Source organism: Simochromis diagramma, unplaced genomic scaffold (assembly GCF_900408965.1).
Source record: "Simochromis diagramma unplaced genomic scaffold, fSimDia1.1 OVJJ01000604.1, whole genome shotgun sequence".
NCBI lineage: Eukaryota > Metazoa > Chordata > Actinopteri > Cichliformes > Cichlidae > Simochromis > Simochromis diagramma.
The window spans coordinates 3,207,589-3,229,207 of NW_024387416.1; the positions used below are offsets into that span (position 1 = coordinate 3,207,589).

Consider the following 21,619-nt stretch of genomic DNA (forward strand, 5'->3'; position numbering starts at 1 on the left):
TATAATTGAGCCAGTGTGAGATCATGGCTGCAAACTGACTACAGATCTGGACGGACAAGTATGTGCCTGGTTACTAGATCATACAACTCAGAACAGGCTTTTTAAATGTTTTTGACTTCTTCAGGGTTGTCTCCAACACAACCATATTGTCTGTAAGCGTGTTTTTCAATTCGTCCATATTTATGCCTATCAGATGTGATCCCATCCAAGCTGTCAGCTCTTTTTCAACAATAGTCCCACAGCACACACGCAAGCCTCTCTTCTACACCCCCAACACCGAGCCCTCACAATCTGGCTCCGTGTCGAGGATAAAAGTGATGACTGGTCACGGGTCATTTGGGTTGCGGTACAGAGGAAGGGTGATGGTGGCAGTTGTTTTGATATGTCTGAAATAGGTACTGTGACAAAAACAAATGACCCCTCCCCTCCACACCAGGCCCACCCAACCTACCCTCACTTTGGCCTGACAGCTAAATCCAAGCCTTTGTGTCCCACATTGTTGTAAGGATTTGTGGGCATTGGGGCACGGTGGGGCGGATAGATAGGGTGATGATAACCAAGCAAGTTTTTTCTGGTGAAGAGGGAAGTACAACTGACTAAAGCAAAGTACTGAGTTAGAGCTATTAAACAAGCTTTTTGCTCTTATAGCTGAGGAAAGAAGTGAAATTGGAGTCTCAAGATAAGCTTTTTCTAAAAGACTTTCTCTGGATTAGATGTCGAAAGCCCCAAATTAATAACCCCACCCATCACAACCACAAGTCTCTACAAAGAGGCTTGAACAGACCACCTGCTCCTTAGGAAAAGGTGGAAATGAGATGCTCAGGAAGTGGCAAAAATGGCAGCGTAAATATATTCAAAGCTCAGCATAAAACCAAGATTGTTCCAAGATAATGTGGGCGGGACCAATTTGTCTTAAAATGAGGGGGGGGGATTCATTTTAGCAGAAGTAGTGCAAAAGGGATTAACGAAACGATAATCCACAAGCAGGTTTGATCGCCGGGTGCTGGGCTGATTAGATGCAAGCACACACTGTGAAAGTGAAACCCTGCTTTCATGGTATATGTTAGCGCACGTTAGTCCAAAACTTTTCAAACTGGTTTGTAATTTTTGATTTCTGTATTTTCTTTTGTTTATTTATTTTTTTAAACTACTCGTTGTACTAAGATGGGGTGAAGGTGTTACATCATTAACGTGCTGATGTTTGCTAGTACCGCTGAAGTTGTGTGTGTCACTGCACTCAAACAAAACTTTCTTTGCCCTCATAAATATAAAGCAATAGTCTTAAGTAAAGTGCAACTGAAATATATGAAATCAGAAGGTTGATTTATCCAAATAATTATTCATTAAGGAAAATATGACTGGTATAATTGAATGTATACCAATCAAGTAAATGTCATTTGACCAGATTCCAATAACTTTAATGTTTTACATTGTACTTGTGTTGAAAAATCACCTGTAAATTTACATTTAGTCAAATTGCAGTCAGCACTTTCTGCATTTTTATGAGTGTCGATTATGAGCTATTTGGAAATAAACCACAATACTGAGCAAACTGAAATCTGTTCAAATTTTTGAGACCGTAAAGCAAAACTCATTAAAGTTTATTCTGAGGGAATCGAAACACGTGCAATCCTCCCAGTATTGCTGAAACATTTCAATGAAACCTAAAGAAGTCAGCTTCCTGACCTTAAAATTTCCAAAGTCACTGGACATGGTGCTTTCAATTCAATTTTATTTATATAGTACCCAAACAAAATAACAGTCATCTCAAAGCGCTTTGTATTGTAGGGTAAAAATAATAGAGAAAACCCCAACAATCAAACAAACCCTTAGGAGCAAGCACTTGGCAACAGTGGGAAGGAAAAACACCTTTTTCACAGGAAGAAACCTTCAGCAGAACCAGGAAGTGGCAGCCATCTACCGTGTCCAGTTTGGGCTGAGGAAGACAGGACAGAGGTATACTGGGGAAGAGAGCCAGACCACCCTGCTGCGTGCAACTTTTAATTATAAAACTGAAACTCTTTTAAATTAAAAACAAAACATGACCTGAACCACAGTGAAACGGCGGTTTTGTATTTTTGACCTGGTTAATCTTAACTATATTTTTATATAATTGTTCAGTACTTTGAATTTAACTTTAGCGTGTCCTCCAGAGTGTGTTATGGTCAAGATAGTCTGGAAAGTGACAGAGATGCTTCAAAAAGCTGAATTTCCTACGTGTGCCTTTTATGTCATTACCCTAAAGGTTCAGAGGAAACTTCAAAAAGCCACGCACATTAACATTCGGGCTTGATTTAAAGCTACATTGTGCATTAAAGTAAGAAATACTATCATGAATGGATTTCTGTGCCGGGGTCATGAAGTCACCTGAAGCAAATCCAATCAATCTTTGCCTTTTGTGACCTTACTGTATTTAATAATGGCGGGGCAACGCTAAAGCAGAACAAGCAAGAAAAAAAATCATATCGATTTGCTCTCTTCATCCCTCATGTCACATTTCTAAAAGCAGGAGGGACAGCACGTGCGGGGTGTCCTTGTGACCTTTGGTGGTGCAACATGCCTTTCAATATTTCATGGCTTTTTTTTTTATCCATGGATGTTTGATGAGTGCTGGGTTTGAGTAAATAACAACCTGACAGTGCAGCAAATATTCTTTGGCTGTTATTTGCTATTGAGAAGCGTGGTGTGAAGGGGCACAGCATTGATACAGGGTGCGTGCTGCATTATAAGGTTAATCCTTATGTCAACAGCCCCACAGATGGACTGACCTGCTGGGCGGCAGTGAGTTTATGTTGGGTGGGGTGGGGCGGGGGGATACATCAGTGCTGTCTGTCTGGTTTCGACGAGCAGGAGGTGTGGGTGAACGAGACGGGGTAAAAACCAGACAAGTGAGGGGAAAAAAAGTCAAAAAATGTTTCATGCGCCGATGTCATTAGGAAGGCGAAAGCAGAGCTGTAATCCTATTTTAATCGCAGTGGATTTATTAAACAGGAGCAGCAGGTTTAAATCTCAGCAGATTACACAGACGGCCCAAGGAGATGTGGAGAGGGGGGGTCGGAGAGGGTTGCGTAATCAAGTGCACTTAAGGTGATATGGTTCATTTTTGACAAGTCAAGACTGACGGAGGGGGGTCGGGGGGTCTTTAAAATACAGAGAAGTCACATCCTTTCAGATTGTGAGGAATCGGTTGATGTTTTGCTGGATCAACACCTACATTTCTAATGTTTTGGAATAATTACTTTTGGCGAAGTTAAGACAGAGTGCCAGCTGCAGATGTTACTAATTATTTGGACAAGTGTGCGTGAGCCCTGGTGTCCCTTGGTGTTGGTGCAAATCTCCTTGGCATCCTTTGTAGAAGACCGAAGAATGGGTTAATCCCAGGTCACGTCACATCTGGACTTAATCAAGTCGGTCCCTTAACAGATCAGGAGAAACATGCTTCGACCTTCAGAGGTCACCAGCAGTAAGAGGTTTTAGAACAATAGCAGTGTGAGAGGCTATTCTTATTAATCACACAGAAATCTTAGAGCAAATTAGACAGTTTCCCAACCTTCACAAAATACACAGGTAAAGGAACTGAAGGTGATTTTCTCCCTTAACTTACCCTTTTCAAAAATGTCACTTTAAGCACCACTGAATTGTACAGGTTGTCATTTTTATTGTAAAGAAAGGCAGAAAATATTTAAACTCATTCACCTTCAAAGACAGTACGAAATACTGCTAAACTTGGCACAAGGTCTAAGTTAAGCACCAAACTACACAGTTCAATGCCCTTAAAATGGACTCGTAAGATGCCAGCACATTCTTCAGAGTGTTGTCGCTGAACTTTGCCTTTGCCAAATGTTTCGTGTAAAAGATTGCCAAGCTCTCCATCTGTTGGCTGAGCGCGGCAAAGCAAGCTTGGCTTGCTTGTGACAAAGCCCAACTTTTTGATAGGGAGCCATTTTGAGTCCTTTCTCTCATCTTTAGAGGTGCAGCAGGTAAGGTGTGTTGTTCAAATACCTGGACTTTTGTTTTATCACCATCTTTGCTATACGGTGATGTGATGAAGAAAGTGCACTTAGTGGAAAATGTTGACTTTTTATGACATATTTGGACAAACCAAACCTTTTTTCCTCTTTGAAAACAGTGACTTCCACTGAAGGTAATCTAACGTTATGGAAGTGCTGACTGGCAACAACATAAAAACTGTTTTTCAGTCAACAACAAAAACACAGTGTGCAGTGGAAAAAGTTAGCAAATCTTTGACCTGAGAAACTAGTAATAATTAAATAGAAATAACTTCCTGTACAAAGTGATTCCCCAACATCTTTCATCACTGTTCAGTTGCAAGTTGTTTTCCTCTGTAAAAGGTTTACTTCTAGTCGATTAACCTGGAGGGCTCACAGACTTCAACAGGCGTCGAATGAATCGTTTCAAGCTGCCCAGACTGTGAGTCATTGAAGGAATCCCCCGAAAATAACAATATCCACTACCATGCTCCACAAGGTGGGAGCTTCGTGCTTGGACACTTATCTTCATTGTAGACCGGGGGTGTTAAACATAAGGCCCGGTTGACCAGAATCGGCCCAGCAAAGAATCCAATTTGGCCAACTGGGCAGCTTTGGAAAATGTGAAGAATTGCAGAGATTTTATATTTTGACTGTATGTTTAAAACTGTAAGTTTTAAAGATTTTGCTATTGATAAAAGATTCCCTCCCACTGCTAGTACACAAAAGTGTTTAGGGGATAGATAAACTATTATATGACAGAAGAATTCCTATTTGTTTGTTTGTTTATTTTACAGTGGATTCACAATAAAAAATTAGAGAAAATTCTGTGAATTAATTAAAATTGTATATAATTTTATAATTACCGGACAGTCTGGGCATCGAACTACCAGACTTTTTACTGTAATACTAATAATTTTTTTCACCTTTATTAAACAAATAATAATAATTATAATAAATATTTATTATAATTATTATTACGTGATGGTAAAACAATTTTTTTTTCTTTGTCAGCCCAGCCCAGCTGGGGTCTGCTCGAACACCTCCATGATCCTGGGTTGTAGTTTAAATGATGGAAAAATAAACATATTTTAAAAAATTATTTTTAAGTATTTTGTTTAACCTTACTGGACTTAATACACTCACCGTCTATATTACTCCTTTTTGCAATACTTTGTTCTCTCAGACGATGACTGAGCATGTCAAAGGACAGATTTTCTATTCCCAAAAACACAGTTTCTGCGTATGATCTGTCATCTGTCTACTACCATCTACTGGATAATGCGTGTATTGCATTTCCTTTAAAATTAAGTACCCTGATGGCTAAATAAAAGTTAGGAGAGGTCCTACAGTCTCATGACTGTACTGTATTAGGTTACTGTGACATCAGCAGTAATTCTGAATTTCCCGGGGGAACCCACCCGAGGGATAAATAAAGTTTCATGTAATCCAATCTAATTCCACTTCCACCTGTGCTTTGTTTGGACCACTCATAATATTTACTTTGAAAATGGGCTGTTGTCTCCTGCCTGTGGAAAGTAAACCAGTAGTAGACTCGAGCAGCCCCCCCCCCCATTTATTGCTTCCAATCATATTAACATAGTAACACCTTAAAGTGTTGAGCAGAGCAGAAATGTGAAAGGCTGCAAAACAGCACTAAAGTATAATATGATTAAAGACTGTGTCTAATTTTATATCAGCGGATTTTACTTTTCTTAAAATCTCATCATGAACATGAGGAAACGTTCATTTCAAATTATAGACATAAAGCCGTTTAAAGGACACAATAATTACAATATACTTGATGTGTAGTAACAACAAGCCACCAGCAGGGGGCAGAAAAGCGCACATGGACGCCGTTTAACCCCCATCATCCGCCTGGCTCCTTCCTCTTCCGGTTACGGCGACAGCAGGTATGGCGGTCCCTGCTTTCCTCAGAAACATAATGAGTTTAAAATCGACTGTAATCCTACGTTTTAATAAACTAATGTGGTCTAGTTCAAGTAAATATACTACTCAGGGGAGCTCTTTGCTCTGAACTATGGGGTTATTTCATGACTTACTGGATTTTAACGACATAGTTTTTGTGTGACATGAGAAGGCCGTTCTCTTGAGTACTGAGCACAAGCCGGTGGAGGTGTTTTAGCTTTTAGTAGCGTTTAAATGGATGTTTAAAGGATAAATTATCTGCAGACGATGTTTCTCTTAAACGAGAGTGCCGGTTTAACAAGTCCGGTCAGTGTTTACTTAGCCAACATTAAAGTAATGGAGTGGACTCTGTTAGCGGGCAGGGTTAGCATAGCAGCGGTGTGTACTACAGTTAACTGAATTTTGTTTGTTTTCAGCTTCAAGATGGTGCAGCGCCTGACTTACCGCCGTAGGTTGTCCTACAACACCGCCTCCAACAAAACCAGACTGTAAGTAAACTCTCTCCGGTTGTATTTGCTTCTATGCCTGGCTCACTGCATGTCTATCTATATAGAGCTGATACCCTGACTATGAATACATAATGCCAGGACGGAGCTGTAGTTGTATATAGGCTAGTAGCTACTATGATACACCACATCTCCTGTGATGTTTTGCATGGTCCCTGTGAAGAAAACTAAACCACCCTCTTTTTGCTTTTGTGAAGCTCACGGACTCCTGGTAATCGTATTGTGTACCTGTACACTAAGAAGGTCGGCAAGGCCCCCAAGTCAGCATGTGGCATCTGCCCAGGAAGACTGCGTGGAGTAAGTATATCCATTGTAACCTGAAGAAGGTGCTCTGTGTTTAAATTTGTGTTTCAGAACTTGTAGACTAGGACAGCGGTCCCCAACCCCCGGGCCTCAGACCGGTACCGGTCCGTGAGTCGTTTGGTACCGGGCCGCGAGAGATGAGGCTCAGGTGTGAAATGTATGGTTTTTATCAGTTTTCAGCGTTATTTTGTTATCGTTTTGATCGTTTTCCTGGGTCTTTTCACGTGTGTTATGAATAAATCTTCTTTTTTTCGGTACCGGTACTAGTTTTATTTTGTTGTATTTATCTGCAACACCTTAAAGGCTGGTCTGTGAAAATATTGTCGGGCATAAACCGGTCCGTGGCGCAAATAAGGTTGGAGACCGCTGGACTAGGATACTTAGCATCCCTCACTGCCAAGTGTAGATGATGTTGTGTTGATTTATAGTAAAGACAATAGTGCAGCAAGCTGTTGAAGCATCAGCATATATTTGTTCCTCCTTTTTTTGTAAATGTACATTTTTACATTAATCCGGTGAAGTAAGCATTCTGCATTGGATTGGGGACTGGAAAGGTAGCTTGGAAAATCCTGCAGTTCCCTGCAACCACGAATGCCTTTTCTTCTGTTGCTGTGAAATCTCCAGTAGAGATGTCCTGATTTTGTGTGCACATGACATCAACTTTCACAGGAGCAGAAGCTTTTCACTTGGTGCTGTTTGCTTATTCCTGAGTACTACGTTATTACTCCCTGTAACCACTGCCTAATGGCTTGTGCCAATTCCGCGTTATAGACGGTGCCTTAGGTTTGTAATGGTGCCAGTGTTTCCAGTGGGGTTTTTTTTTTTTTAAGTTCAGTTGATCTCAACATGCCACTTCAGGTTCAGCTAATGTTACCAGGTATATGTCATTTCTTTCAATAGGCAAATAAAGGAACATGTTGGTAATGCGCTAGTTCTCACGCTCTCTCTGCCAGGAACAAAGTGTTCGTTAGAACTGCCAAATTTAATAAATTGTTTGTAGGTAGGTTAACGTTGAAAAGCCCACAGGCGCCACAGCTTGGAGTGGTATGGCAGCTGGAGGGATCCGGATGCGGGGTTTTGACACCCAGTTAAACTTTATTCTGTAATTCTTTTAAGTTCCTTAGTTCAAATGGGTTTTAATTCAGCTATTATAAAAGTTACAAATACCTCAAAGTGTTAACTTTGATTTCAAACTGGTCCTCTTAGTGCACATATGTGCATCATCATCTTTGCTTTGGTGGTTGTGGGTTCATAAGGAGAATTAAGGTCATTTCAGTGTATTAATAAGTAGTTTTTACACTTGAAAGTGCAAATACGTTGAGAAAGGACATTATTAATAAGTGTGTGTACACCTAGAAACATGGTTGTTTCAGGGTTGTTCCTGGGTGATTACGCTAACGACTCTAAACGGGGGGGGGGGTTATTGTTTTAATAGAGGCCTGAACATTTTCCACTAAATGTCTGACCATTTGATAAGCTGCTCACTACTCTTGAATACATTAAATGTACACTTTTGATAAAACCTTTGAGTTTTCTCAATGCAAGAAACTTGCTGGTGTTTAAGCTAGCTGTGGTTGTTCTTCAGATAACTACGAGATCTTTCTATGGTCATATTAAAAACATCACTGCAGTGACCAGCATTTGTAGAGCAGTATATATAAATCCACCTTCCTCCAGTTCACCCCTACAGCTTTGTGTCATCAGCACTGTGTGATCCACTGCAGGCAGGTCTGAATCCAGGGAAGCACGGCAGCGTGCTTTTATAAAGTGAGCTTATAAAATTGCTCAACTGCCTTGAGCCCAGCTTTTTCTAGGTTGTGCTGCTGAAAGTGTCACTCTGCAATTGCTTGTTCCTCCATTGCTCTTAACATCCATATCTGTGTTCTTACAGATTCGCGCTGTTAGACCTCAAGTTTTGATGAGGCTCTCCAAGACCAAGAAGCACGTTAGCAGGGCCTACGGAGGATCCATGTGCGCCAAGTGTGTGCGTGACAGGTAAAAGATGCACTTCCCTTCATCTTCTGATGCTTGTTACTGAGAAAATAGATTGATACAGGCATCAAACTTTTAATTTGAAAGCACTAAAATACAAACTTGTTAGGTATGCTGTGATCAGCTAATTCATTATGTTAATTGATCTCCTTTGTTTTTTATTATTAGGATCAAGCGTGCTTTCCTGATTGAGGAGCAGAAGATCGTTGTCAAGGTGCTCAAGGCACAGGCACAGAGCCAGAAGTCAAAGTAAACTCTGTATTTGTATTGCCACAATAAAAAATGTCAAACAAATCCACTACATGTTGTGAGTCGCAGCATTTTTTTTTTTTTCTTTTATTGAAATTGCTGAACAGTCTGTGTGTTTGGGGTCTATTTCAAAGATTTATGGTTTTTTTTCCTCTGGTCTTGTGCCAGGTCCCTGGTTAAAGGGGGACCTCACACATGCAGAGCCTTCTGTTGTGTTGATCCCTCAGGATTAAGGAAGCAACTGGAAATAAATTTTTGCATACATGTTTAACAAATGCAAAATTATCACTAAAGATGTTACAATAACATGTTTGGACAGCAGGACTGTTACAGGGAGTCTTCAAAAATGTCTGGACTGTGAGAAGAAAAGCGTGCACCTAGGATCAAACTCTGCAGTACCTTTTTTTTTTTGTGCCTTCAGTGTCATTTGGGGTGCTAGCAGTTTCAGCTCTTGGTTGTGTTCATGGGGCCCTTTGTGACATGTTTTTGCAGTGTCTAAAGGTTCAGTTCTGCTGAAGAAGACCTTTGCTATGATAGGGTACTTCATGTCCAAGCATAACGTACAGCTGTGTTTTTGAGGTATTTGAGTTTCCTGTGCATTATGTGAGCGATCAGTAGTTGATCGCAAGTAAATGGAACAGAAAACGACACTATTTTTTTTTTTTTTTAGGCTTGTGAAACACCTGTGCCCTAAAGTAAGTATTATGACCATGTAATTGACTAAAAGTCACTAAAGCTTTAAAACAGATGCTATGGAGTAGGCGTACCAACTACATTTCAAAGTACCAAAATGAAATATTTCATTAAATGTGGTTTCTTTCAACCATTGGTCCAATTCACTGATACAGAAGTGTTTAAGCCACCAAGGATGCTAATCAGGTCCGTGACTGTTTAAAAGCAACAATCCAAGGTATCACTCAAGAACTCCTTTGGTGGCAGTCATAGTAAAATAAATGTATATTGTGGCATTATGCGTGTGTATCTTGAATGGATGCTTGGTCTTGTAACACCAAACAAATTAATAACTGGTCCTCTGCTGTGTCGTCCAATGAAGGCACTCGAAATGATTAAATTCCTGGATGAATAAGGACCATTAAAGCATGATCATGTTGACTTTCGCAGTGAAGGGGAAAAAACATAAGAATAGAATAGATGAGTATATCCCTTTATTGTCATTGTACATGCACAACGAAATTGTAGGTGCTCCACACCACAACTGCGCTGGAATAAAAAAAAAAAAAAGAAAAGAAGAAGAAGCTAAAACTTTAACTAATGAAAATAATGAAATATTTAAATGCAGTGAAGTGTATCCAGTCAATAAAAATGAGTGAAACTGGTTACATAGGAGCGTTTTGGGTGGTAAGGTTTCATTCAACAAAGCTGTGCACTTAAATAAACCCTCTAAAAGATTACTGTCTCTTTAAGAAACGAAACAGTAAAAGATTGGCCTTACCCAACATATATATATATTTTATTGATTGATTCTTAAATAAAATCGGGTTAATGTAACTATAAATGCAATATGTTTTTAATGCTAGTAGTAAATGACAAAAAAAAATCCCTTTAAAAAATATTAACGCCTAGTTGGGTGAAAAAAAAATGTACTTCCGGGACACGTCAACCGAGTGTTTGCGCCTGCGCATTCAGCGGCGGAGAGGTCCTCTACTGTGGTGACTGGAAATATTTTCATACACCATGGAGACTTTATACAGTATACCTTTTGCTGTGCTTGAATGTCCAAACATAAAACTGAAGAAACCGTCATGGCTGCACATGCCGTCGGCCATGACTGTCTATGCGATCGTTATTGTGTCCTACTTTCTCATCACTGGAGGTAAATGCTAAGCTAACGTAAAAGCCTGAAGGCTAGCCAGATAATTCTGTGTTGCATTTGATGTTATCAGTGTAGTATTTAATGTCAATACTCAGTTACGTGCTTTTGTTGCGTTGTTAGATTTGCGGGGTTTTGTTGCGTTTGTAAACCAGCGTGTAATACATCACAAAACAATATAAGAGAATAGAGGGCTAACAAACTAGCCTACCTTAAACTAACTGAATCTGTAGTTTACTTTGTCTTTATCTTGCTGTAGTTGTTGTTCACCACTGATGTTATGGTGATTATCACCTCTCTGTTCAGTCAGCGCTCTCACTGCTCTGACTTTACCTTAAACTTAATTAATTATGAATTCAACCTTTTTTTTTCCCCCCTCCATTCACTGCACAGGTATCATCTACGACGTCATCGTAGAGCCACCAAGTGTGGGTTCAATGACTGATGAGCATGGACACCAGAGACCGGTTGCCTTCTTGGCCTACAGGTGCGTGTAAGATTTTTGGAATTAAAACACAGTCTAAAGATTTGAAGCTGAATCCTATTGATGTGTTTTCCAGAGTAAACGGTCAGTACATTATGGAAGGACTAGCATCCAGCTTCCTGTTCACAATGGGAGGCCTGGGCTTTATAATCCTGGACCGCTCCAATGCACCCAACATTCCCAAACTCAACCGCTTCCTGCTGCTTTTCATTGGATTTGTCAGCGTGCTCCTCAGCTTCTTCATGGCCCGAGTGTTCATGCGCATGAAGCTGCCGTAAGTCAAAGCTCGAATCTATCAAATCCAGACCCACGTGTCAAATACTTGTTATCCAGTCTGAGCTTACAAAGCTGTCTAAAGGGGAGACTCAGTCGTTGATTGTACTTCTTTGTAGCTGTTGTCTAATTTGTGCTAATTTGTCTTTTCAGGGGATATCTCATGGGCTAGACTTGCAATAAGCAAATTCAAATGAAGAGGATATTAAATATGTGGAAAACTTACATGCAATTCTGTTTAATTGTGGATACAGCCAACCCTTCATCGACAACCATTAAGGACTGAAAGCACTGACCTTGCTCAAGAAATTAGACCAAACTACACTGACACACTGGTTTTGTCTTTGTTTTGTAACGTCCTTTCCCACTTTCTCTTAACCTCCTATGAAGCTGGTGGAGCAGAAGGTCTTTAGCAGCTTAAATTCAACACTCTGCCACCTGAACATGTCGTGCAGGCACAGCATCATTAATGATTTTGCCATGTTGATAAAGCCAACATGTTCTGTGGAGTAGGAGAAATGAACCTAGAGAAGGAAGAAGGGAGAGGAAGCTGCCAAACATTGATGGGACAAAATCACCAATTTCTAATTAGGACTTGCACTGTGTGAACCACTTACATGGGTGCCTGAGTGATATTACAGATGTACGTTTTTGTATAGAAAACTATGAACCTTGAAAGCCTTGAACCTGTCACAGTTGCATTTTTGTACAAGATGGTGAAATAAACTGTCCTTTTCACACCTTCCCATGGTTGTTATGTGCTGTTGAAGTAGGTTTAATAGGACAAGGCATTGTTTAAAATCACATTCATCCAGATTCTGAATTTCTTTGATTTGATTTCTACTTAATGTAAATGATTAAATAGAAAATTAATGCTCAGAATTTTTGAGAAGATTGTTAAACTCAAGTTTACATCAGCAGCCAAATAATGTGGCGTCTTTGCATATGCAGTGTTCAGGAGATATGACGCATTTCATTTTCCCTCCAGAAGATGGCATCACAGGATCATCAGGTAATGGTGTTTCCTGGACTTACGTTTGTGTATATTTAGAAGGGACAAAGCATATTAATTAACATGAGTGCTTAAATTTGTCATATAAATATTCCAAATTTAGCCATACATGTTAATTTTCATCTGCAGTCAATGGAGTAGGACAGAGGTAGTAACAAGACAGTCATACAAGAAACATCTGAGCATTTGCACATTCATGTATTTATAGCAAACAAATACAAACATTTTTGTCTGGTTTGGAATTATGCCTTTAAAAGCCGATGTGCCGCACGGTTCTGCAGACATATTTTTAGATATTTTGGCCCTGTACTGCTATGGTAATGAGCTTTCTCCAGGAGGAAGGAACAGAGTGATCATCCCTACTTGTAAATAATGATCATTCTGGTCTACAGCTGTCTCACATTGAGAAAAACGGGGCAAGGCTTTAGTAAAGATGACTTAAGCCACCAATAGCAGTGCTTTGCTTAAAATGTAAGTGACTATGGAGAGGAAAGTAGGCTTACCAGCCGCATTAAAATTGCACTGAAATGAACATGTGCCAAAGTAGCAAAACTCCATCCTTTTCTTAACAAATGTTGCAGTGGATCATTTTCTTTTTATTTACAAGCTGGTATATTAGATAACAGCTTTCTCTGTAATCATCTCATCCTTGTCACATTATGGAAGAAGTCCTGGGACTTAGACAACTCCTGAGCCTGAGAGTAAATCCATTACCTTTTATGAACAACAACATGTATTTTCCATCTTCACAACAGTGAACTTTCTATACGAGAGGTTACTTTCACCTTTAAGGAAGATGAGGATATTGGTAATTGCAGACTTTTTAGCAGGGACTTTTTTTTTTGAGGCTCAGTAAAATAAAGATACTTTGCAGACATATACACAGTACATCAGCGTTTTTACTTTCATGTTTTCTGTATCTGAGTGAGGGCTGCTCACACACTGGCCTGGGTTAGAAATCCCTTTTTATAGCAACCAAGTACTACATACAATATTTTATTCATTTACAGTTCAGTTGCTTCTCTGTAAAAACATGTAATGGCCTTTGCAAGGCCGTATTTTTAATGCTAAAGGCACACAAAGATACTGATGCATATTTTCAGATCTACATGTTTAGATTGATCCATTTATGATTCCCTGATATCGTGAATAAGGCTCTTGTACCCTGCTAACTCACATAATAAGGTACATTTTTATGCAGCTAGCTAAAAACATGCTACACATGCTATTACGCAAATATTTAAAAAATACCTGAGAAGACAATCTAATTGATATGCAGTATATTATCAATATAAAAACATTTATCATCAAATTACGGCCCTTTAACTCTAGAGATGTGCCACCTGTGTCGGTTCTTGTGTTTGTTCACAGGCGGCTTTATGTCCTGAGGCGTTTGCTTTGTTTGGTTTGTTGAGGAGACCCTTGACGGCTTCCTTTGCTGTGTAGCACGCCACTGTGCCCGTTTTCATCAGTCAGCAGCTTCACGTAAAAATTGTAAAGAAATAAAGTCAAAATGAAAACCGGTGACAGCAAAATCATGAACACTTTCATTAAAAAAAAACTTTTTGATAATCAGCAAAGTCAAACTTACTTTCCTTTTATTGCTTTCATTTTCTACAGTCAGTGTGCTGTTCAGCTTCAGGTCCAATGCTTCCTCCAGTTCTGGAAACAAACATAATAAAACACACTGTATGATTAAGAGTTTGCTTACACACCTTGACCCTTCTAGTAGTACACAAGCCACAAAGGGGGGGGAAAGGAAATACCTGTGAGAATGACATCAATTTTCTCCACGACCAGCTCAGCATCTTCTGTAGTGAAGCACATTGGGGGCTTGAACTTGAGCACGTTGCGATGAGGTCCGTCAGCACTGAGAAGAATGTGCTGTTCCTTTAGCCTGGGAGAAGTTATCAACCTTTTAGCACTCTGTTGCTGTTGACTGCACATATTCTCACTTAAAGCAGTAGAATAGAAATCAAGTGAAAACAAAAGTGAACTGTTTATTCATACATCTTCTTAACCACTTCTCCAGCTTAGGGTTGTTTGAGGGAGATCACCAGACAGACAGAGAACCACACACAACTTATTGAGCATGTCTCTGGACTACGGAAAGCCAAACCAGCTGGAGTGAAACCAAACAAGGCACAGGGAAAAGATGCACAGTCCACACAGAAACGCTGCAGCTAAGCATCAGATTTGAACCCAGAACCTTTTTGCTGTGAGGCAGCAGTGCTAACCACTGCCACACCACTGCCCAAAGATGAATCAGTGAGTGAAAGCAACAACAAAAAGTTGCAAACAGAACACAAACCTGGCTGACAAACTTCCAACTCACACCGCTGACACAGCTCCAATACTGTACACTTTATAAGTCTCTAAAACAGGACCGCATGCTGATGCACTGACGCACAGACACCTTGAGGTGCCGTGTGACAGGAGTAGCATTATTTGATGTCCATGTATGATTGCAACCCCAGTCACGTGAAAGCCAAGTTTGCGTGTTAATGAGGCCTTACACATTTGTGTCTCATTAATAAACGCAGCTTTCAAGCTGACAGGAAGAACAAAATAGTCCTCGTGGAGCTCAGTGCCGTTTGTGTGAACTCAGATTGTTACAGTGGTTTATTATGCAGTGCTTTCACACATGGGTACATTGTGTAAAGGATTATTCATTAAGAGAGCCAGAGGAGGAGGAGGAGGTGATAATAAACTGTTACTGTCACTTATACATGTAAGCAATGCAGGTTTTATTATCGCTCTTTATTTTTTATTCTTACTTAGGTTCATAAGTCTTGTTTTGTTGTGTGATATACTGTATGATTGGACTGCAGAAGCATAACCACTGAAAACCATCCTCAGTACAGAATAATATAAGCAGTCTGTTTGATTATATAATATGGTATTGCTGATTACTCACATACTTTAATCTGAGTAATCCCGTCTGGACTACTGTAATTCACTTTATGTGGGGGTCAGTCAGTGGTTGGTCTTACGTCTGCAGCTGCACGACTGTTAACAGGAACTCGTAAAAGAGAGAATATGACCTCTGTGCTGGCCTCACTGCACTGGCTGCCTGTGTCTTTCACAGTTAATTTTTTGTGAAACCATTTGTTTTTAAATGGTTTCACGATCTTGCCCCGCCTTACCTCTCTGAGCTTCTTCATCCCTACACACCCTGTTGGTCTCTTAGGTCAGCTGACCAGCTGCTCCTGGCAGTACTGAGACCTAGGACAGCTGGTCCCCAACCTTTTTTGCGCCACAGACCGGTTTATGTCTGACAATATTTTCACGGACCAGCCTTTAAGGTGTTGTGGATACAATACAACAAAATAAAACCAGTGCCAGTACCAAAAAAAAGAAGATTTGCTCATAACACACGGGAAAAGACCCAGGGAAACAAAGTTAATGATAAAAACGATAAAGAAAATAACAATAACACCATTGAAAACCATAAATTTCACACCAGTGCCTCAACTCTCACAGCCCGGTACTGGTGCATGTCCCCAGGGTTGAGAGGCCCCTTAACTTAAACACGACTTAAAACCCATTTTTATTCTTTGGCTTTAGGTAAAACTTAGTTTCTCTTGTAATTAAATTAATTATTAACAAACTAATGAATTGTTTTACTTTTTTTTATTTGGCTTTTATTTATATCTTATTTTATTATTTAGTTCCAATGTACAGCACTTTGTGTCAGCTGTGGTTGTTTTAAAGTGCTATATAAATAAAGATTTTGATCATGATGATGAGTTTCCACATTTAAACTTACCTATATATGACTTCCTGTGCCTCTGCTGTGGCAGGAGTGAGCTTCAGCCTGTCACTGACGAGCTCCACGCCTACAAAGAGACCACGACCCCTGCAGGATGTGACACCATCAGGGTTTGTAAGGTATTAATTTTGCATGTATTGTTTTTATTTCTAAATAATTTTCAGAGCAACACTTCCCTGTGAAGTCACTAGGTTGCACGTTTAGCCAGGATTTATAGGAACACAGCATAGTGTGGTGTTAAAGACTGCTAAAGGATTAGTTCTAAAGTACGTGGACAGCTTATCTGATGTTGCACTGTGTCACATGCTGTGTAAGCGTACCTGATATCTCCGATCAGCAGGTGCTTCTCTTTTTGCTTCTCCAGCAGACTGGTGAGGTATTGCCCCACACGCAGTGCGTTGCCCTGCAGATCCTCTTTCTCAATCACGTCTAGGACGGCCAGACCGATGGCACACGACACTGGATTACCACCAAACTGAGGCCACAGATAAGCAACACACAGAGGAAAGATTACAACCGAAATCAAGTTCACATTTTCCATCAAACTGAAAATCTGCTACACCCTACTCTCCATAAAGGTTTCATACAGTATGTTAAACACACACCTGTCTAGATAGCACATGAGCAGTGTTTTTTTTTTTTAATGTATGTCTGGTAACAAAAGAGAAACTCATTTTCTGATGAAAATACATCCTTAGTTGTTTTTTTTTTCATGGGAAATAATTACAAATCAAGACTCAATGAGAAAAACAGGCTGGCTTGAATGCAGCATATTTCCACATCATGGGAAAAACAGATGTGGGGATGTGCATGGAAGCTCTGGACAAAAACACAGAAGATGAGGACAGGTCAGCACCAATTCTGGTGAACTTGGGAGGGAAAGCAAATGTCATGTAATGCAATCTTTTTGTGCTTTTATGTTAAAACATGTATGCAACTTTTGAAATAGCTTTCATTTATTATCACTTGCACAGCTGTTCATGATCCTACATAAGGCTCTTACTGTATTGAAGTACTCCATCCCAGATGACATGAAGGCCTCTGCCACCTCTTTGGTCGTGACCACACATGACATGGGGTGGCCGTTGCCAATGGGTTTTCCCATCGTGACAATGTCAGGCACAAAGTCCTCTCCCTGAAGCTGGAAGGCCCAGAAGTGGGAGCCTACTCTCCCAAAGCCCACTTGGACTTCATCTGCGATAAAAACGCCCCCTGCTTCACGGACGTGCCTGTAGAGGGGCAGAGTAATCAGCGTGGGCAGGGGTAGACTCAGGTTGTCAGGAGTGTGATTTCTTGGGTACATACTGCGCCACTTGCTGGAAGTAACCCACAGGGGGAATGACCTGCCCACCACAGCTCTGCAGTGACTCAGCTATAAAAGCAGCAATCTGCACAAGAGAACAAACATATCCAGATAAAGCCAGACGGATAAACAGAAAACAAGTGGAGGTATCCTGTCATCTTTGACCCTGAGCTCTTCCCTTTACAGTTGGCTGTTCAAAACAAGAGAGAGGAGGTAGTTACAGGTCCATGTGGACAAAAATGAACAACTCTTAACAGTCTGCTGAGAATCATTCTTAGTCATCTGCTGTGTCCTTGCTTAGTGTCATGGTCCTGTAATCACACTATAGCATTTGAATACTGGCTCTATAACAATGCACAGCTTTCACGCTTTTCCTGGGATTGCTAGCTTCTTCTCATTAACTGTACCTTGCCTCCTTTCTTGTGAGCTTTGTTTATTATATCTTTGACTTCATCTGCATACGCGGTGGCAGGATCAGGGTGGTCTGCTCTGTGTTTCCCTCTGTACACATCTGGACTGGAAGCCTGCAGGAGACAAGAAATGGTTAAATATTACAAAGGTATTCACAAATCCAACTGGATTCGTAATGGGTTTTAAAGTAAACCTAACATGTGGCTGAATTACGTATTATATTAAAAAAAGTTTAGATAAAAGTGGATAAGCAGCTCTTTATGTGAGTGAAGGAATACTGTCTATATCTATATATGAATTTATTTTTATTTTATTTTTCTGTGTTGCGTTTTAAACATTGCCTCTGTCAGCTGCACATGGAGATCAGTGTTATTCAGATCGCTGGAGAACTCATTTCCTACTAAACCAAGTGATTTGTTCCTTTCCTTCTTTTTCATCTGGAGTTTTAGCTGAAATATGAGGGAAACCCCATTCCACAATTCCCAGAATGCACCACAGCAGCACACAGTACAGCCCTTAAATTCATTGTGGTACTTTAGGTGTAATTTATCCCTAAAGTTCTCATTAAATGATGAAAAAGACATAATTTTGTATTATTTACTATGTTTAATGTATTTATTTTTTTTAACCGAAAATCTTGAAACAAATTCTAGTTTCAGAAACTGTAAATTATTTCACGATTTTAGGTCACAGTGCACTGGATGTCTTGTTGTAAAAGTTAAAAAAAAACCCATTTTTGAGCTTTAATTTTCCAAACAGAAACTCCAAAAGACCCTCAAAAAAGGAAAAGACCACAATAATCTAACAGTCTGGAGATAAAATGACCTCTTTGTGGGGATTTTAGTCTTTCTCCTGAGTACCATTGTAGGATTTTTGGTTAATAATCTCCTTTTTTTGTTTGCCATTCTTCTCACTGTCTGTGTTCCTCAACATATGCCTCTGACAGCAAGCGGCTCTCTTTCAGAGCCACTTACATTACACCCTGTTGAATCTGCAGAAAAAGACCCCTTTCATTCTATTTCTCTGTCTCTTGTGTCTCTTTTATCTACACATATGCACACGCATGCATGGTGCACACTCAGTAGGCTGCCAAAGCCCAGCGGAGCAAGTTGAGTTATGGTGTTTTAATAGTGTGCACGCAGGCAGCCGGGGAGAGAAAAAACACTCACCACATGGACAAATTGATTCTGCTCAGTATCTGACAGCTGGTGGAACTTATATGGACTGATGTCAATGAGCGATGAGACGTGGCCATGGTACGCACTGCAAACAAAGAAAACTGTGGGCCAAAGCAGTAAATTCTATTAAAACACTGACACATGAAGACCCAGCTCCTTTCACCACACGGCGCTACAAACCACTAACTAGTAAGACTTTTACCAGCTCATTATCACTGTTGTTTTCATTCGCCAGGTTTTTTCCTGTAGAATGACTGGTTGACGGCAGCACTTACTTTTCCAAAGTGATGATATCTCTGTGGCCTGTGTATTGCCGTGCTAGTCGGAGAGCCAGGTCGTTGGCTTCGGAGCTGAAGTTCAAACAGGCAAGGGTTACTTTGAGTTACTCAGTCACCACAAAATACACAGGTGAAACCGCTGATATCACTTGAACGTCAGAGGGAGTTTGCTGTTTCAGTTCCCACCGTGAGGCCATGCAAGGCTAATTGAAAAAATTAGTGGGGCTTCTTTACCTCTCTATGAAATCACATGAAGACATTTTTACTAATTCAAGGGTCTTTGCCCCATTTGTCTGTTATTTTAAAGGCTTGGTGCCTCTGGTTTTATTAAACTTTTTGTTGCTAATGCACAACCAAGTCCTGCAGTGGTACTTCTGAGTAAAAAAAAAATCATAAAATATGTATGAGGGGTAATCAAGTTAGTTTTTAACTGTTGCAAATCTGCAACGCCTGCCTTGAGAGGGTTAAAGAGCTCTCCACTCCTAAACTAAGGAAGACAAACCATAAATTCAGAAATGTCTTCAATGGACACAGGTGTACTTTTGTACTACTGCACACACCTTAATAAGGCCTGTGTTATGCCAGATTTATATCAGGTAAGCTTTCTCGAAGCATTTATATCCCCATCGTAGTGATAAATACTGTCTGAGGGTATATGGATTACTATCTGCAATGTTATTGCCCCGGAGCAGATAATTCCTCTCCTGAACTGGGGCAAAGGGTGTAAATAGGGCACCCGGAACCTTTTTATTTTCTCGACTTTCAGTCAGCTGTTAAGCAGACTAACAATAGTCTGCTTAATGTAGCGTACACATCAGAAATCTAGACAAACAACAGGTTATGAAACCGTGCAATCTGATCCTCAGCATTTGGGGTATTCCTCCACTCATACAGGCTTCTATATTCCTTGAATGCTGACAGGACTGTATGATTGCACTGCAGCCTTCTTTACAGGGTTTTGAGCTTCTCTGTAATTTGAGGACACAGCAGGACTTTTATGGCTCATGTTCACACCAGGCATAATCATCAAAGTAAATTTAGGTCTCCCATCATCTGCGTCCTCTATCCTCCCCACAGTGATCCACACCCAAGTAAAAAAAACACACCTGGCTTATCTTCCATCATGCTGCCTTTTGTTGTTTAGTGAAAACATGTAAACGTACCCGGAGTTGACAAAGTAGCAAACAGCCAGCTTGTCAGGCAGCGTGGCCTGCAGCCTCTGGGCATACAGGACAAGGTTGTCGTGCAGGAAGCGCGAGTTAGTGTTGAGTAGTTCCATTTGCTGAGCTCCTGCCTTCACAACATCAGGATGACAGTGGCCCACTGAGAAAAGGAAGATTGAATTAGAGTTCCTGGTTATAGGTCTATATGTAATAATAAACTTCTTGTTTTGCTGTTTTGGTGTGACACCATCACAGGGATAAAAAGTGGTACTTCAGCGCTGGCTGCTTTCTTTCAGTGTACTTTGTGTATATATACCAGTGCATGTGTGTTTACCATGAGCCACATTGTTGATGCAGTCCAGGTAGCGCTGTCCTTTCTCATCATACATATACTGGCCGTTGGCTCGCACAATCTTGATTGGGTCATGGCTGAAAAAAATCTTACAAGATGGCCTGCAGCAGAGAAAAAACAGAATAGTGACATGTGTAGAAAGCGTGCTGGGGCAGCTGTAGGTTTTCATGTTGTGATAAAAAGATTATGAGTCATGGACACAACAGTGAAATTCCTAAGAGACACACAAAGGAACTACTACTCATTCCAGTTATTGTATATTGTATTATATTAATGTATGTAATATACATATTAAAAGTCAAATAGTAGGATACATTTAAACACCCACAAATATATACAATAGCTAAAATGTCACAGATATTCTCGAAATTAAACTTTTAAATTTTTTTTCTAGTATCTTACACTTTTTGACCACTGCCACATTAATTTGGAATCCTGCTTTTGTCAAATGAGAGCAATTATCTCACCCAATATATTTTTTCCTCAGGTCTATAGTCTCCTTTTTCTCAAATCTCTCAGCGGACATCTTGATGTAGTCCAGCTGGACGAAGCTCGACGAACATCTGCTCGAGCCGACAGAGCCCCGCTTTATAC

General features: G+C 40.2%; 3 protein-coding genes across 3 annotated transcripts; 2 read left to right on the forward strand and 1 right to left on the reverse strand.

The window, feature by feature from the left end:
* The first annotated feature begins 5,845 nt into the window (after window positions 1-5,845).
* On the forward strand, window positions 5,846-9,022 carry rpl34 (ribosomal protein L34). Its single transcript, XM_040012512.1, has 5 exons — window positions 5,846-5,902; window positions 6,335-6,406; window positions 6,622-6,721; window positions 8,619-8,722; window positions 8,888-9,022. The coding sequence occupies exons 2-5, from the start codon at window positions 6,342-6,344 to the stop codon at window positions 8,970-8,972; spliced, it is 354 nt and encodes a 117-aa protein (XP_039868446.1). The 5' UTR covers window positions 5,846-5,902; window positions 6,335-6,341; the 3' UTR covers window positions 8,973-9,022.
* Window positions 9,023-10,580: 1,558 nt separating this feature from the next.
* On the forward strand, window positions 10,581-12,301 carry ostc (oligosaccharyltransferase complex subunit). Its single transcript, XM_040012511.1, has 4 exons — window positions 10,581-10,802; window positions 11,193-11,286; window positions 11,360-11,557; window positions 11,710-12,301. The coding sequence occupies exons 1-4, from the start codon at window positions 10,664-10,666 to the stop codon at window positions 11,726-11,728; spliced, it is 450 nt and encodes a 149-aa protein (XP_039868445.1). The 5' UTR covers window positions 10,581-10,663; the 3' UTR covers window positions 11,729-12,301.
* A 1,236-nt stretch (window positions 12,302-13,537) lies between these two features.
* etnppl (ethanolamine-phosphate phospho-lyase) lies at window positions 13,538-21,619 on the reverse strand. Its single transcript, XM_040012510.1, has 13 exons — window positions 21,493-21,619; window positions 21,008-21,126; window positions 20,674-20,833; window positions 19,508-19,582; window positions 19,224-19,317; window positions 18,051-18,167; window positions 17,646-17,728; window positions 17,344-17,569; window positions 16,661-16,815; window positions 16,338-16,427; window positions 14,335-14,465; window positions 14,160-14,230; window positions 13,538-14,047 (listed from the first exon to the last, which is right to left on the reverse strand). The coding sequence occupies exons 1-13, from the start codon at window positions 21,549-21,551 to the stop codon at window positions 13,946-13,948; spliced, it is 1,482 nt and encodes a 493-aa protein (XP_039868444.1). The 5' UTR covers window positions 21,552-21,619; the 3' UTR covers window positions 13,538-13,945.